We start from the raw sequence: 17,463 nt of genomic DNA, 5'->3' as shown, positions 1-17,463 counted from the left end.
TGTCTATGCTTTTTTTTTTTTTTGCTACCGTGTTGTAGCCACTAAAATGAGTGTTAAAATTTCTTACTAACTTTAGCTTTTAAATAACCTCATATTTGCAGAGGTTCTTAATGCATAATTGATGGAGAATAACATATCCTCGTACCAGAAAATAGTTTAAATAGGCAAATAATTCCTTTCAGTCCTGTTCACTCCGTGGAAAATCATCACTGCCTTTAAATTTCCAGTCCTATTTGCGTTAGCTACCAGTAATTTCTGTTGTAGAAGATTTATGCCTGCAGGATGGGTATATGTATAGACAACCCAATTTATTTATTGCCTTTTATCAGATAATATGATAACTTATTTAACTTGAATTAAATTTTGATTGAAAATTGACCAAAGTTGCATTAGGAGTCTAAATATACTGTATCTTCAAAGGCTTTCTTCTATTTTGGTGAACTCTGAAGTTCTGAAGCCCTTGAGAGTACATTAATTAAGATTTAACAAAGTTTATCACAACTATTTCCATTTTTAAATAATAATTTTTCCTTCAGGATGAAATGGCTAAATTTGGTTTCCATATTCCACGTTTACTCAAGGATCTGGAAACAAATCTGCATAATGCACTCTTTCGTGAAAAGATTATGCCAAATGAAACATCTCTCTCTGGTGAGTATAGTATATAAATATGTATTTAAAAAAAAAATCTAGCGTAAACGTTCTGTTTCTCTCACGAAAACAAACGTTTTCTTCACTTCACAGCATAGCTAGGCAATGTGTGGATCGTCTTTGTATCGGAAATACAAATTCTCGTATACCAGACAATACCTTTTCACTAATATGAATTAAGAGATGGCTCTTACCCAGTAAACCCTAAAATAATTTTTGTCCAGAAATTTCATTTTAAAAGTTGTAGATCTAAATGGATGCAATAAGCTAATTTTAAGTAACTCAGAAGCAACTGATACACTATAGTAATAGTCCGGGTTGACCAAATTTGACCCAAACATCTTCTTGTTTCCTGCTAGCATCTGAACGAAGAATGAAATTGAAAGTTTCTCAAATTTTTGTTAATTTTTGAACTCTGATGATTATACACTGATTATTGAGGCCAATTCCTAAAAACCAATTTTTCGTTCTAAGGAAAACTTAAAATGTATGAAAACTTTGCACTATTGCAATACTTTCTATTACGAGAGCTAAGAGGAAATGAAAATATGAAATATGTATATTTTCTGTTTTGCTTTTCCTTAATTTAGAATATTTGATAAACCACACGAGGTCTAGATTGGATATCTCAAAATCTAAAATTCCTAAAGACACTTAGGTGTTCGCAAAAAATAACTCAGCGATTCTGTTCGTTTTCTCACAGTTTCTTAAATTAGATTGTTTTTAGCTTCATTCAAGTAAGTGCCACGGTAGCCGAGCGGTTAGAAGCATTAGTTAATTGTAGTTCTGGGTTCGATTCCCAGTCTAGGCCTGAGATATCATTTAATGGTTAATAAAAAAATAATTTATAAAGTGTGTTTGCTATCTGACTTCGTCCACGACACCTAACCGGTAGTTGGACGTAAAGCCCGCCTGAAAAAGTAGACACCACTTAACTTACTTTTACTTACTTAATTCTAGACATTTTAGCAATAGAACATGAAATCATTTACTGGGAAAACATGAATTTGAAAACTGAAGAAGTGAAGAATGTAATAGATATGCTAGTCAAACTCTACACCCTAATGAGGTCAGTAAAAAATTATTTAACGTTATCGTAGCTTCAAAATTGTCTATAAAACACGGCCTTGAAATATAATTTCTTCCAAGGCAGACTACAAATAATTTTATTCTCTTTTTGAATCTAAGTGTTTTATGATTATCAATTTATTTCTTAATCCATTTAATATTGGTAGGAGAGTCATAATTTAGATAGCTGACATTAAGTAATGAGACTGGTTAAAAAATAAGAAGAAATAATTAACATTGTTAACCAATGACGTGTGATTGATTCCTACTGAAGATTATTGATATCATCTTTGGCACTCATTGGAAGGTCCTCCATTTAGGGTTGGAGACTTGTGCCTTGACATGTCCTTATTTCCATAATCCTGTTTACATTCACAATACAAAAAAGAAGTCTCGTAAGGCTGAGCTACATTTTTTTCATATTTTGGTGACGAGTAGGATACACAACAATACACTTGTCAAACAGCTAATTCAGAATAGCTGATTTAATGACACCTAATCTGGTGTAGAAACAAGTTTCAGGTCTGTGTGACAAATTGCAAGGGTGCCACAAGTTAATTATAAAACTTGATTTATTTTTTAGGCCTCAAAAAAAAAAGTGCAACCAGCACTTTCTATTAAAAAAAGATAGTCGTTGATTTTCAAACTCGAGAGTATTTTATGCAAATTGTACTCTTAAACTTGAGAAATGTTGAATAAACTAATATAAGGGTATAATTTTACAGTGAAATGAACCAAAAACCCTTGTTAGATGTGGTAGAAATTTTAGAAAATGCTATAAATATTCTAGACGATCTATGGAAAATAGAAGATGCACACTATCCACAGGATCATATGGAAAATATTATGAATATAATTGGTAAGTAAATATTTAAATATTGAAAACGTTATTAGGTCTGCAGTGCTAGATAATATTGCTGATTTTATCAGTCGCAGCACGCTTTTTCTTTTCTTCTTCTTCTATTGATGGGTTTCGGGTTTTATCCATCAAGTGGTTGATTAATCAAACTCTTAGATTGGTGTAAAGAATTTGATTTTAAATAAAATTCTGTTACAAACTGCACTTGCTGACTCACTAGTGTGTGAAATGACACTTAAGGGAGAACCTGGGTTCCTTAAATAATTTTAGTTTGGTTTACTATTCTGCCAACTGTAAACGTTCCTTGAAAGTTGCTGCAACCACCAAAAACTGCAACAGTCATTCTAATCTCAAAATGCCCTTAAAAATAATTTTGCCAGAATATTATAACGATAAAAGTTATTGATGTAACTAATAATATCATTGTGACTATTGATATTCGAAGTTTAGAGATGAAAATATTTTACCAAGTATATACTAACCAAAACTTTAATGAAAGAAAACCCTATTTCTATCTTAAAACTCATTACAGGAAGTGCACTCTAAGTTGGAATTTAAAAAAAAAGTAAAACATATGAGAAGCATGCTTATGGTTCTAAAAGTTTTGCAAGCTCTAATATTATTATTGTATTCTATTAGACTGCTTTCTTTAAAATAAAATATGAACATGTTCTTAATCTTTAAATAAGTTGCTTGCTGCTAGCAATAACGATTATCCATTATGTTAATGAGGATATCACTTTGTGAATAGGTGATGATGTGGTAAAACTTCTTCAGAATCGGTTATCTAAATATAATCTGTGGGAATATCGGAGAGAGTTCGAAGGACCATTGTTTGATGTAAGTATTTTACTAAGTTCTTTTTCCTTTTTTATCATTTATTAAGCATGTGCCAAGGAAGATTATCCACTTTGTTATTATCGTTGCAAGAAACAAAATGAATTGATTGCATCCAAAACATATGATATTTCCATATGATTACGGCCAGAGATTCATTCGTATGAAATTGTTTTGAATTGTATACAATAGGTCTTAAGTCATGATTCTAAGTCTTTGCCAACCATCTGGTTTTATTATAGTACCAACGTTTGGTTAAACACTCTATAAGATTACCAACCGCATTCTCTTCCAAAGCACTTAATGTTTAGTAATCCTAAACAGAGTTAGTTGACCTAACTAATTAAATTTAATTTTTATTTCTATGATTTTCCCTTGCAGGCGATAAATATTAGTCAAAAATGGATTACCTTGTGTTCTACGTTTACTGATATATATTGGTCACATTCAGCATTACATCCATGGACTAAAGGACCATTTGTACCAACTAATGTAAAACTATTTCTTAAAAGACTAAACGAGGTACGTTTAAAATATTATTGTTTAATGATTTTGTTTTCGTAGACCTTTATTAAGCAGAAATACTTAAGATGTCCGTTGAATATTTTTCTATATTTTAAAAGCTTTACTAATTCAATCTTAGCATTTCGATCTTACCACTGCTGGGTATCTCTCACTTACGAAGCCACGCTCTTGACCACTGGACTACCACCCGCCCCTTATAAGATTAAGTGTAATCCCTCTCAGTTGGGATCAAAATTTTCTATGTCCCAACAGTATGATATGGTAGTCAGACTAAAATTTTTTTAGATCTTTAATTATAATTGATATTAAGACTCTAGATAACCCGTGTGTGTACATCCGTCTTCTTGGACTCCTGAGAAGCGTAGCACTGGTCTAACATTAGGAGACATGGTAGCCGAGCGGTTAGAATGAGGCCCGCAAAGCTAAAATGTTTTGTGGTACTGGGTTCGTTTCCCGGTCTAGGCCTTGGATTTTATCTAATGGTTAATAAGAGAAATAAATAGTTAAGTACGAGTATGTTTGCTAGCCGCCTCCGTCCTCGTCACCTAATTTGGTTGTTGGGCATAAAGCCCGCCAGATAAAAAAGGCATTACTTTAGTTTACTTTTACTGATGTCACCATGGACGACACCCGGGTGGGAATTTAATAAGGTTTCAGAAAATTGTTTTTACCTATGGAAACAAGGAAGTTTCACACTATGTAAATTAAGAACCCCCTCAAATCATTTGGCTCTACGATTAACAGTTACTCATGTATACAAAAGATTTTTGAAGACCTATAATCAACCTTTAACAGAATTAACAACACAAAAAGATTATCATTATTTTTGTTACTTTACCAGATACAAGAGACATTCTTAATTAATGTTCAGATAAGTAGTTTACTGGATGGCCAACAATTCATAGATTTCAGTGCAGAGTTATGTTATGGAAATTTGGAAGGTAATGCTTTTTAGTTTTTCTTATTGTAGTTAGAGATCATTTTCGAATTTTTTTTTGTACTAATTACATTTTTTTATGTACTCTGACTGGAAAATAATTTTTAGAAATTGTTGTTTATGTAAGATTCTGTATAAAACGATCGTAGCGTACTTATAGACGTATAAATGTTTTTATAGATGCATTGCTTCTGTTTGTAAGAGTTCAATTTGAAAGTAAATCTTGAGAATCGTAATAAATGAAATTAGTATGTGTATTTATGCTAATTTTTTTTTTTTTAATTTTATTTGATTGAAATGAATTGTGATATTTTGTATAATTTACAGGAATTAATCCTCTATATTTCAACTGTTACACTGAGGCTAAGTGGCAGTCGGCACTCAGTAAGTTCTACGACCGGGTTGGACAAATTGAAGATCAACTTGCTCTTAAACTACGAGAGAGTTTCGTCTTGGAGAACTCTACAATACTGCAGGTGAGCTGCCGTTTACAATTCTCCATTTTTCTAGAACAAACGCCTTTTCTTCTTTTCGTATGTGTTGACTCTCCCTTACTAAAGTAAGGTGATTTTGAGATTGTGGCTCCAAGTTAAAAGTTTTGTAAAATAGCCAGGGAAAATTGAAGTTTCTTCTCTTCTTTATTAGGACGTAATTATGAGTTTTAGCACGTGATCTATCTGTACAGACATAATATATATTTACTGGCATAAATGAGTGATAGAAAATGGCATCAAAAAAGAACAAATACTCACCTTACAATTGTAGTGAAAATAGAATTATACATATAATAATTCTATACCTTATAGGCAATATTCGAAATCGGAACTCTTCTTAAACTATAAATTCGGTCATCTGCAGAAAACTTAAAAAAAGATACTTCGACAGATAATGGTCGTATATACTTACATCTAGCACACAATGGCTGCTAAAAAGTTTTTTTTTTTAATGTCAAATTACAAAAACATGCTTTTGCACAGATAAGATGTAATTACCCTAATATATTTTGTCCTTAAATTATAATTTCCATAATAAATTATATGTTTTATGGAATAGTTGTTACAGAATGTGCAGCGATATTTAGAGTTACTGAAAAGACCAAAAATTAGGCAGAATCTACTTGGAGAATTGCAGAATATGATGGTACAAGTTGATTATTTTATAACCGCTCTTAAAAGAAGATTGGATGAACGGAGTGAAAATTGTGAATTAAGCAATAACATTGCTGGACTTAGCAAGGCTCAACATTTGGAGAAATTAGTATTTATATTCTTTAAATTTTTAGTGATAGTTTTTAACAACTTATTTCAAAGCAAACTTTTTCTGAATATAAAACTTCGTTTTGTATCTAAATTCTAATATTCTAATTCTAATAATTCTAATATCGGGAATCTAAAGGGGTAGGAGACGCCACCAACACTCAGACTACCAAAAGGTTAGACGATAAAATATTCTTATATTTGCAATTAAGACAATAGCTCAAAAACATACAATAATGAGGTCCCTTCGTAATTAGACATTCATTACAGTTAGCATTGGCTAATTGCTTGGCTTTACATTAAAATTTATGTTCCCTTGCAATTACAACGCAGAATTAAACTTTGACAATCTGGCATAATATTCATTTTTTTTTTTTTTTTTTTTTTTTTTTTTTTTTTTTTTTTTTTTTTTTTTTTTGGCGCATCAACATCTGAGGTCATTAGCGCCCGGAGCTTTTTCCAGTGCACTGCCGGCCTCCGGACAGTGTTCTCTCGTTACAGACAACACTGTCCATCACCGGACAGTGAGCTGTAAGAAGCTCCTAGGAAGAGAAAATCTAAGGGTCAGCTGCTGGATTCGAACCCGAGACCTCCGCGTGGGAGTCCAGTATGCTAACCTCATAGCTAATCCCTTCCCTTTAAGTAGTTTAAGTAGTAAGCCATTAAGTAATTTTATTGAAGTCTCATAGAGGGCACAGGACAGAGGGACCTACACCGGTTATGACGGGACATGTTGATCGCTCGCTGAACTCGACCACGGGAACGAGGCTCGGGTTGAGCTTTCGTCTTCTTTTATACAGTTCTGCCGACTATTTAGGCGGATATGACCTGCAGGCAAGGTGACATTAACGTAAAACTGAAAATGTTAAATTTAATTCATTTAATAACTCACACTCAGTCCATGAACAGACAAGACAGAAGACACATCAACCCTGAAATGTAATAGTATTACTTTCTAAACTAGCCCTGAAGATGACCTAGTCCCTAGGTCGAAAGCTCGGCAAAATAAATTTTACCAGACTGAAATGGCAGTTATTTTTTCAATCCCATTGAAACCAAAAGAGAATGAACAACAATTCATTTAATAATTAAACTTTTATCATGTTAACATTGTTAAGGATTGTTTATGTATATAATATTTCTTATTTTAATCATATTATACCAAATTAAACTTAATTCCATGAATTCATTAGTGAGGACGCCAAGTTACCTTTTAATTTGAGTTTTTCTTATTAGAACTTTTCACATAATTTTGTTATAATTGTACAAATATCATTTTCATTTTACAGATAAAAGAAATAAGTGAATTAGCTCCTCAAATATTTTTGGATTTAAATTGCTATCCAGAATTTTTGGCATCAATGACAGATACATTAAAAGAATTGAAAGAATATGAAGATATACAATTCCAATCGTGGACACAAAAAGCCATGTCTCTAATGTCTCAGAAAACATTCTTGTATGTATAATTTATATTAAGAAATAGGAATTCAATGAGATTTTAATTTATATATTAAACCATTTGTTGATTAGTCCAAGAGAAAACCATCTTTTCTTTTGTTTATACGTTATTATAAATCTTATAGAAATAAGAGCAGAAGTCTTTCTTTTGAATGCCAACTCGGAATGGGCTGGATACCTGTTACTAAAAGTAATGTATACCTTTTTGCTTTCTCTGTTAAGAAAACAAACACAAGGCGTTGTTGTACAATTTGAACAAGGCAAGTTGATGCATGTAAACTTCTCTGCAGAATTGTTAGCACTTGTTAAAGAAACACGCCAACTATTTCTACTTGGTTATCCAGTAAATAGTGAAATATTAGCAGCAGCTGCAAGGGCGAAACAATTTATGTCACAAGCAAAAGCATTGAATCAGGTAATTCACTAGATATGTTTGCATCCAGTCCTTCCTGATGTAATGTATAGCCCATTCTTAATATCTCGTTGAGTTATGTGTTTATGTCAGTTTATTATAATTCATTAATATTCTAACATTTATTAATTTACTTTTAATTTATTCCTCCAATTGTGTGAGGCTTTTGTCACTTGTTAATTTCAATTAAGCTTATTATTATTATTTAGATGTTACTAAAAGTTAATAAGCAACTAATAAGCTTTATAAATTTAATCTAAGAAAAGGAGGGAAAAATTTAGAAATATGAATAGTATTAATGTGTAACATTTCGTCATTACTAATTAAGGTGGCATCATTCCATAATACAATTGGAGACCGCATGATTAACTCCCAGCGTTCCATGATGTTGAGCTCTGCAAGAGAACTGGCTAAACTAGTTCAAACTCAAAATACAGTTACATGGGAGAATAGTAAACTTGTGGATGATTATATTAAGAAATTGCAATCGGTAGTCAAGAACATCGCCTGTCAGAACAACAAGCTCATCCATTATCATACCCGAGTGATGTCCAAGGTATGTATATTCACTGTGTTATGCCTGGTTTTTAGGTTTTTTGTAGCGATCAACTCGGTACCGAAAAAGAAAGAGAACCAAACACTAGATACGTTAAAAAAAAAAATTATAGTTTAGTTTTAGTTATTATAGTTTAAAAAGTTTAGTTATTATTATTTAATGCCCGAAACAAAAGGCTGTTACTTACATAAAAGAAATAATGATGAATTATGATATAAATATTTTTTTAAAAAAATTCGTCAAAGGCAGATTCTGAGTAACATACTTTATTCAATATGTTTAATCTCCCATAATTACTGTTAATTAAGAAATAGCAAGTTTCTGACTCAGCGTTATTTATTTTGAAGGAAATCATTTTATTTTTCAATTTATTATTTAAGAGTTTCTACTTATACATATTTTTATACGAATTTATTTTTAAGATTCAAAGTTTAATTAATGTGGACATCATCAAACAAGGTCCATCATGGAGAAGTGCAGTCAATGATATCAGAAATATTGTTGCAGAAGTGGAAGAGCAGGTACATTTGAAATTTATTTTATTATTGTTTGTCAGCCATTAGAGTAAGTATTATTTTAAATTTGAGAAAGTCCTACAGTTCTTTAATTGAATTAATACGTTTGAAATCCACTTTGTCTCAAAATACTCTTCTTTCACCAAACGAAAAATCCGTTTTACTGCAATATAATCAATATTCACCAGCCAATCTCGGGATGTCATCATTAAATCCAGTTTTGATAGAATGATACTTGTCCAGTAATATGATCTGGACGGATATTTTTCTTCTAAGAGAAGTTGAGCTCGTGGTGGTTTGTTGAAATCTTAGTTCTTGAGCCACTATTCTACATCTCTTTTTTACCAGACCAAGCAATTTGGTATGCTAATTGCTTTAGTACAAACAACACTATTACTTGAAAAAATATAAAAAATTGTTTTAAGACTTCACAGTAAAATTCGTTGTTAGAAGATAATTTAAGAAATTGTAATTGTCCGAGAAAGAGAATGTTTTTAGGGTATTCACACCACAGTTGCAGTTTGAATTCTTCACAGAAAGTTTGCATTTTTGGTACATTTATTTCCTGAAACAAATATTCAGAAACAAATACTTTTATGTAAATGACAGTTTTTCAAACATGGAAACCTTCCTTAAATTTTCTTAAAGACAGAAAACTGTTTTTTCTTTAACTTTTTCGGATACCTTAAGAAGATTTTTCAACAACATTTGTTGAAAGACAGCGCGAAGTTAATGAAAATATGAAATTTCTAACTATATTACACGTTTACATAATTATCAATAGCTGATAAGTGACTTCAAATTGGTCCGAAACTTCGAACAAATTTAAAGTTGATTATAGATATGTTGATCTATCTGTACAGTTCTCCAATACAAACCCGTGGAAGACGCACATTGACCATCAGATTTACAAAGTGCTGGAACATCAATATCAAATGTGTTTATTAAAAGTAAATGAATTAATGCCAGAGTGTCATGTGGAACTTGCATACAGGTAAATCAGAGAGAGATTTAAAATTATTTAAACTCATTGTCTCATTGCGTTTTTACACTGATTAACAGAAATAGCTCTGTTGTCTACCTCAATTACCCTAAATGACTATTATATATGTCTTCCTTATACATTTACGGAAAAAAGTCTTAGCAGTGAAATTATATAATATTAATCAGAAGCCAAAAAATGTATACAAAATTATGCGAAATACTTTGAAAGTTCTATTGATAAAAGTGATTTAAAGTTAAAATATCTTTATTAAAATCATAACTCAATAAAATACAAATTTGTAATACAATAATTACAAATATATATGTATAATATGTTTTATACTAAATTTCTTATTGCTAAATTTTGTTTACATTGTATTTAGTTACAATTTTTATTTTGTTGAAATTATAATTATAATATGATATTTTATTTCATAAATAATTTTTATAATAATATCCCCAAATCCTTCCAAACTTATCAGATGTTTTGGGAAATAAAACAGTAATATAAACAGAGCATTTATCAACAACTGGTTTATTCTTGATCTAAGAAATGTCAGATAAAGTTTATACAGCCGAATTTATACGCCTTTTTGCTTCATTTGAAGCGCCTGAATTTCGATACTGTTCACTCGTTTATTCGGTCCCTTAACTGAAGTATTTAATTTACGTTGAATGGGGCATAGAAATTCCCCCTTTTGCTGGTTCATTCGACCGCTTCAATTAATTTCTAAGCACTTGGCTGTATCGCGTAACTGTTTAAGTGGTATCAACGAGGTTTAAAATCTGTATTTTCTGAAAAAATGAATGACTTGCAGAAAGCAAAGAGTATTGTGACCTGTCCCTCTTAAGTTCGCCCTCAAGAACTGAGTAAGAATTGTTAAAGAACCCCTTAATGATACAGTGTTTCTTCTATCTGACTTTCCAAGCAGCAATTGGAGATGTGTGATTTTGTTTCCATTTCGTAAGGCCTTCAGACTTATAAATAATAAAAACCAACGAAAGTATTTATTATTCACAAATACTGAGAACACAATTACAAATATTTGAATTGAATAATCCCAAATGATATTTTTCATGTAATAATTAGCACTAATCCCACAAAATAGTTATTGCTTTTGCAAGAGTTGAGTGTAATTATCTGACTTTTCTGGTAGATCTTACTAGTAGTACAACCTTGAATTCAATAATTTTTTCGTTTCAGGAACAACCACGTAACTTACGTGCCAAATATAAACACTTTAAGAAGGAGATACTATAAGAAATTAGCATCTTATATTGCATTACCTCAACATATGATTAAACCAATTGGTGATATCCACATATATCCTGCTATTATCGAATAGTAAGTTATAATAAACACAAAGCTCCCAAAATTTGTTTGAAATTGCCTTAATAAAATATCTGAATTAAAAAAAAAATTCCTACTGCTTCTCAACTGCTTAGGAACTGGGGGTAATGTTAGCAATCTGAGCAGTGTTGAATGAGACAATCTAATATAATGCAACCAGGCAGCAATTCTTGGCTTACAGGTAACTCACTTCTCGCATCAACGGAAGTGAGTTGCAAAGAGGCCTATTAATAAGTAATTTACTGCCTGGACTCACCAGATCGCTTTTCAGAGAATCAGTCTAATACAAATAGACTTATACCAAAGCATGTGTGCTTTGATGATTCTAACGCGATCAGCTAGTAATTTATAACAGATATCACGCTTATAATTAATATATCCATCGTTTTTTCTAACATACAAGTGTAACTTGTACATTATTTGTTCTAAATGCATATAATTTTTGTTAAAGTTAAATATGTTTTAAATACATACGTAAATTTAATATATTCTTCACTTTTTAGCTTTTATTCTTGTTATTCTCTATAAAGGACGTAAATTTTTTTAATTGTCAACCTTCCCCGTGTTAGACACAGGCACTATCACAAGCCTAGTTCAACCTCCCAGAGAAATGAATATTATTTCAAATTATTAAACAACGAAACAAGAAACAAATTATTTAAATGAATAAATATAAAATAATGATAGTAATTATTTATATTTAGCATTCTACCCAGATTCTAAAATCTAACATTAAATCCGTTTGTTGTTGTGATTATTACCTTTAATTTAAATAACAATATTTCTTACTTTTTGTTTGTTTTGTTTTTTCCTCTAGCAATCATGCATTATTTCCCCAAATATATGCACAGGCTGAAATACATTTTCGTGAATTAGAAAAATTTAAAGGAATATGGTATAAATGGTTAGCACTTAGTCAAGAAAATATTGATGCACTAATGGAGAAAATTAACACTCCAGAAGATTGGTCTCAAAATTTTAAGGCATCTAAATATTTTGGACAACAAGTAGCCAGATTGCCTAGGTAATATTCAAAATTAAAAAAAAAAATCACTGTTTTGCACATTTCAAGTAATTGCTTGGAGTTTCACTGGCTGTGTGAAAGGAAAATCTTGTATCTATAAATTCTCTGTACACTTTTGCATTTGGGCACATTTCTATTTTGTGTTTTTAGAAATTATATACAGGGTAACCATGGTTACATGCTCCACCCACTTTTTTTTTTAACGGCGGGAAATTTCGAAAAAATAAAAAACACGTATTTAATCATTTTTAGTCTAGTTTATTTTCAGTGATTGACCCATTTTTTTAAACCCCAATATCTCGAGATACAGCATCCAACTTTTGTTTTTCAAATGGAACGTTATATTTTTTGTTGCACATTTTTATAGTATTTGAGCTCCTAAAAAAAAACAAAAAAAATTTTTGAAATCGGTTTAGTTTTTCTAAAGTTATGGTAATTTAAAATATGAAAAACAAATTTCAGTTTATTGTCAAAATTACGTTATTTTTTTTAAAGAATCTGTTCCAACTGGGCACTATCAACGGATAGGCAAGCCAAAACTCTGGACTCCCACGCTTTGCTTGTAGCAGCACTTATGGTGGCGAAGTCAAGATCTAGGCAGGCTAGAGTTATTCGACGTTCAGGTTGTTTTTTATACAAACGTTTGGTGTGGAGTTTTAGGAAATCAACTAATCGGTTCATATTTCTAAAGAGAGAACTTAACAGGTGAAAGGTATTTAACTTTTTTTTAAGAGACATTTTGCCAGTTCTGCTTGAAGATGTTCATCTACAACGTCGGCTAGATATGTATTTTCAACAAGATGGTTGCCCGGCGAGAGTGGTTCGAGGTTAGCTGGGCAGAAATTTCCATGAAAAGTGCTTAGGGTCTCTCATTGTCCCATCCAATGGCCACCTCGATCTCCGGACTTAACCCCAATGGACTATTTTTTGTGGGGATACCTAAAAAAATAAAGTGTAAAGTATCCTTAATCTCGTGGCTTCAATCGATGATCTGAAACGTCGAATAATTCTAGTCTGCCTAGATCTTGACTTCGCTACCATAAGTGCTGCTACAAACAGAGCGTGGGAGTCCAGAGTTTTGGCTTGCCTATCCGTTGATAGTGCCCAGTAGGAACAGATTCTTAAGTGCAAGTTTTAATACAAAAAAAGTGGGTGGAGCATATAACTTTGGTCACCCTGTATATATGTTTTGAGATTTCCCGACTACAAAAAGTGGTTTTTACTATATTTTTGTAGGAAGTATAAAGAAAATTCTAATATAATTTTGATAAATAAAATGTTTTAACTTTGATCAAACAGTAATGTATTGTAAACAGAGCATTTATCAACATTTGGTCTATTCTTGATCTAAGAAATGTTGGTAAACATACTGTTCACTCATTTATTCTACAATTCACCGCTGTTTACATAAAATTAAACTACACTTTGAAACCTGGAACACTACATTAAAGATTTAGCTAATACGCCTACGCCAAACTAAATTTAAATCAACTGATATATTTGTTGCATGAAACCATGGGGAAAAATGAATATTTCCTACCCATTCTTACATTTCAGACATCTTCATTTCTGACGCTTTTTTTTTTTTAATTTCTTTATTTTTACTTATTTTTTGTTGATATCGACATTAAGATGGGACTTTAAAATCTCGATTGTAATGTAGTGGAGCTCCAGCTTGTCTTTCATCACTAAAATCTTCTAGAATAGTTTAGTTTAGTTCCTGTAATAAATTAAGTACTCAAAAAATTTGTAGCATAGCTAATGTTGTCTACCTAAATTGCAATTGCTCTGTTAATCCTGACGATATCATGCATAACACTTTCGTTGCGTTTTTAAAAATTGAAGTTATATAACATCCTTAGCAGGGGCGGCTTAACCTATAGTGCAGGGTGTGCAATGCACACGGGCGCCGCCGTCTCAGGGGGCGCCGCGGCGCTCCCTGAGACAGCTAAGAGCATCGTCTTGGACCATAGATGTGCTACAGGCATAAAAACAATGAGTGTTATTCTGCCGTCATAAGAAGAAAGGCCGTAATTAATACCATACTGTAAGCTATACCTACTTATAAAATAGCTTGTTGGATATGAAAAAGCTTTCTTGTTACGACGGCAAAGTTAATAGTTACAGCCGCGGGGGGGGGGGGGGTCAGGCCTAGGGGCGCCAGGGTTTCATTGCACACGGGCGCTACACGAGCTAGAGCTGCCCCTGATCCTTAGCTTATAGATTACATTCTTAGGTATGGAAATTCATTTTGATATGAATCAAATATTTAAATTAGGTATTCAGGAGAAACCAGGATCTAATGAGATACCTTTTAAAGTTAAAAAAAGTAAAGTAATGCCTATTATTTCAGACAGGCTTTACGTCCAACTACCAACTAGGTGTCGTGGACGGAGCAAACATACTTTTGCTACAAAGTTCTCGCATTAAACATTAAATTAAATCCAAGGCCTAGACTGGGAATCGATCGCTACCACAATACTTAATAACCGCTCGACTACCGTGGTGCTTTAGTGATCCCTTTTATATATTCTCCCTTGTTTAATCCACTCTGAATCATTTTCAACTGTAGAAACTACCACATTTAGCACCAATCTTTAAAACTAAAGTTGAAAAATTACGTGGCCATTTCTATTTCAACAAAACTTCAAAAAAAAAAAAAAAAAAAAAATCAATGTCATTGATGCCCGGAGCTTTTTTTCAGTGGACGCTAGCCACCCAGCAGTGTTCTCTCGTTTCGGGTAACACTACCCCATCGCCAGACTGTGAGCTTTAAGAAGCTCCTATGAAAAGGAAATCTAAGAGCCAGCAGCTAGAATTAAGAAACCGATTCTTCGCTATTTGAGAATCCAGTATGCTAACCCTTAGCCTAGTTATTTTGTTCATCTAAATTTCTGTTTTGTTCATTCATTATAATTATTTCGTTTGATAGCTGTAATCAAAGTGAGTAACTAAGCAAAGTATTTTTGTTAGTTTGGAAGTTAAGCCCCCCCCAAAGTATAAGCATTATTCTACTCTTTTTGCTTTATAAAATTTTGAAAAGTAAAATTTTCTTGGTCTTTGATCTTATCTAAATTATAAAATATATATTATATACTAACTACTTCTTGATTATGGTTAAATACAATGAAAATTTATTTATTATAATTGCGTACTCAAGTTCGTATTTAAAATGTGTTATGTTGGGTTATGCTGTTAGTTTTAAGCGCCCACCTATTGTGTGAGTAAGGTTAAGTTGCAAAAACTGTAGTGCGAGGTTATAAAAAATTGACGTTAAAATTATAGTTATAAAAAAATAATGTTTATTTTTAGTGTAATTTATTTAAAAAATAAAACATATTAAAATGGAAACCTCTTCGATGATTGAAAAGCGAAGACAGGCACTAATTTATGAATGTTTGAATGTTGGAAACAACAAGAAAGCAGAAATCGAAGCTGATAAACCTATTGTTAAAGCAACCGAATCTCGAATGTGCCAAATTACTCAAATGTTTAGCTTTATCAAGATTAAGGAAGATAAAGGAATGTATGGACGCTTTAGATAAGCTTAAAGAAGGCGATTCCGTATCGCTTGAATTACTCCAAATAAGGTCTATTTTTTGTAACAAAGAACTCCAACAACCGAAATTTATGCGTGTTTTAAAGAACCAGAAAACGAAGAAATAGTGAAAAGTCTATTCTTTGCATACTTAAAAGTATAACAATATAATAATCAACAGAATACAGGCAAGGAACCTTTACAAAATTCGCCAAACAAAAATGTATTAACTGTGGTTGATAATAAGTATTTTGTTAGAGGCCGTCAGGGATTTAAATGTTTTAATCTAAGCAGTTTCTTTACCTTTACTCAGTTGCAAAACTGATTCGCTATTACTTAAAGACAAGAATGCTAGACTATGTCGATTAGCTGTAAAATTGTTAGAAAAGTATTTTTAAAAAGAAAAAGTTTACACCAGAGAAGAAACAAAAATGTTTGGTACTTTTCCGTTAGCCGGGCGCAAGCGAAAAACAGTTTTGGGTAAAACTGTTTTCTTTATAATTCATTAATATTTGTTTATAGTTGAACTTGTTTTGCTTAATATTAATTAATATTTGTTTATAGTTGAACGTTTTCGACTTTTATTCCGTTGACTTGGTTCGCGTTTGGTTCACAATTGGCGACATTTGCGCCCGGCTATCGGAAAAGTACCAAATTTTTTTTTTTGGTATTGGCTTTCGCCATACAGCCAGATCGTCTATGTATACAGCCAGCATCGTCTAGGTGCTTATCACTAGAATATCACTCACTCTCCATTCTTACTTATAAATACATTCGCTTCACACATTCATCCCTCTACTATATACAACTATTTACATAAACCTTACAACTAATGGATGAATCAGTACTCTATATTCCTGCCATCCTTATAGCTTAACCGAAATTAAAATCACGTAATCCTTCTCTAAGCATTTTCTTGCATTCATTCTATAACTTTTAAATACATTAATATTTCATTGCTAGCTCTGCTATAGATTTAAGCACATAGATGTGTGTGGAGAATATTATGTCTTCGTAGCGAAATGGTGCATCTAAATACCTGTATATGTCGTCAAACATTCGTTACCTTTCTACCACATAACGTGGACGTATCATTATTATATTTGAAATCCTCCTCCTCATTGCAATCTACGCAAAGAGGAGAGAGGACCTTTTGTTGATCCTGTGAAGGTACGATCCGTACACAGCGTGGTTCGCTCTCAGCCTGCTTATTGTCATAACAACCCATTTATTAGTGACAGTTCCCCTTAGACCATGGTTGTCTAGGTAACTGATTTGCCATAGTTTTATAGAATCTCCCTTTATTACCATTTCTGTAATCTGTCTGCCATTTTTATTTACAAGACGATTAGATTTACAAGGCGAAGCTAACAAAGCTTTAGAAGTTTTGAATGGTTCATTTAGCAAACTAAAAAGGAAATTGAGATATTCAACATTTAGTGCCCAAATCCATATATTTTTTCTTCGCATGAATATTTGTTAATTTGCA

At 32.0% G+C, this 17,463-nt stretch overlaps 1 protein-coding gene across 1 annotated transcript in view; it reads left to right on the top strand.

The window, feature by feature from the left end:
• btv (dynein cytoplasmic heavy chain beethoven) overlaps nt 1-17,463 on the top strand; it is a 74,025-nt gene that overhangs the window by 1,454 nt on the left and 55,108 nt on the right. Inside the window, exons 4-18 of the mRNA XM_074138013.1 lie at nt 537-651; nt 1,612-1,720; nt 2,445-2,578; nt 3,330-3,418; nt 3,797-3,937; nt 4,782-4,881; nt 5,205-5,353; nt 5,931-6,134; nt 7,423-7,592; nt 7,817-8,009; nt 8,335-8,562; nt 8,985-9,083; nt 9,941-10,071; nt 11,266-11,406; nt 12,230-12,436. Of these exons, the coding sequence (XP_073994114.1) occupies nt 537-651; nt 1,612-1,720; nt 2,445-2,578; nt 3,330-3,418; nt 3,797-3,937; nt 4,782-4,881; nt 5,205-5,353; nt 5,931-6,134; nt 7,423-7,592; nt 7,817-8,009; nt 8,335-8,562; nt 8,985-9,083; nt 9,941-10,071; nt 11,266-11,406; nt 12,230-12,436 (2,210 nt within the window). The remainder of the gene's footprint in view (nt 1-536; nt 652-1,611; nt 1,721-2,444; nt 2,579-3,329; nt 3,419-3,796; nt 3,938-4,781; nt 4,882-5,204; nt 5,354-5,930; nt 6,135-7,422; nt 7,593-7,816; nt 8,010-8,334; nt 8,563-8,984; nt 9,084-9,940; nt 10,072-11,265; nt 11,407-12,229; nt 12,437-17,463) is intronic.

The sequence above is a fragment of the Rhodnius prolixus genome, unplaced genomic scaffold (genome assembly GCF_049639745.1).
Source record: "Rhodnius prolixus isolate KJV_2025 unplaced genomic scaffold, Rpr scaffold_11, whole genome shotgun sequence".
Classification (NCBI taxonomy): Eukaryota; Metazoa; Arthropoda; class Insecta; order Hemiptera; family Reduviidae; genus Rhodnius; species Rhodnius prolixus.
The sequence above is the reverse complement of the archived record's forward strand: the minus strand, read 5'-3'. Positions and strand labels throughout refer to the sequence as shown.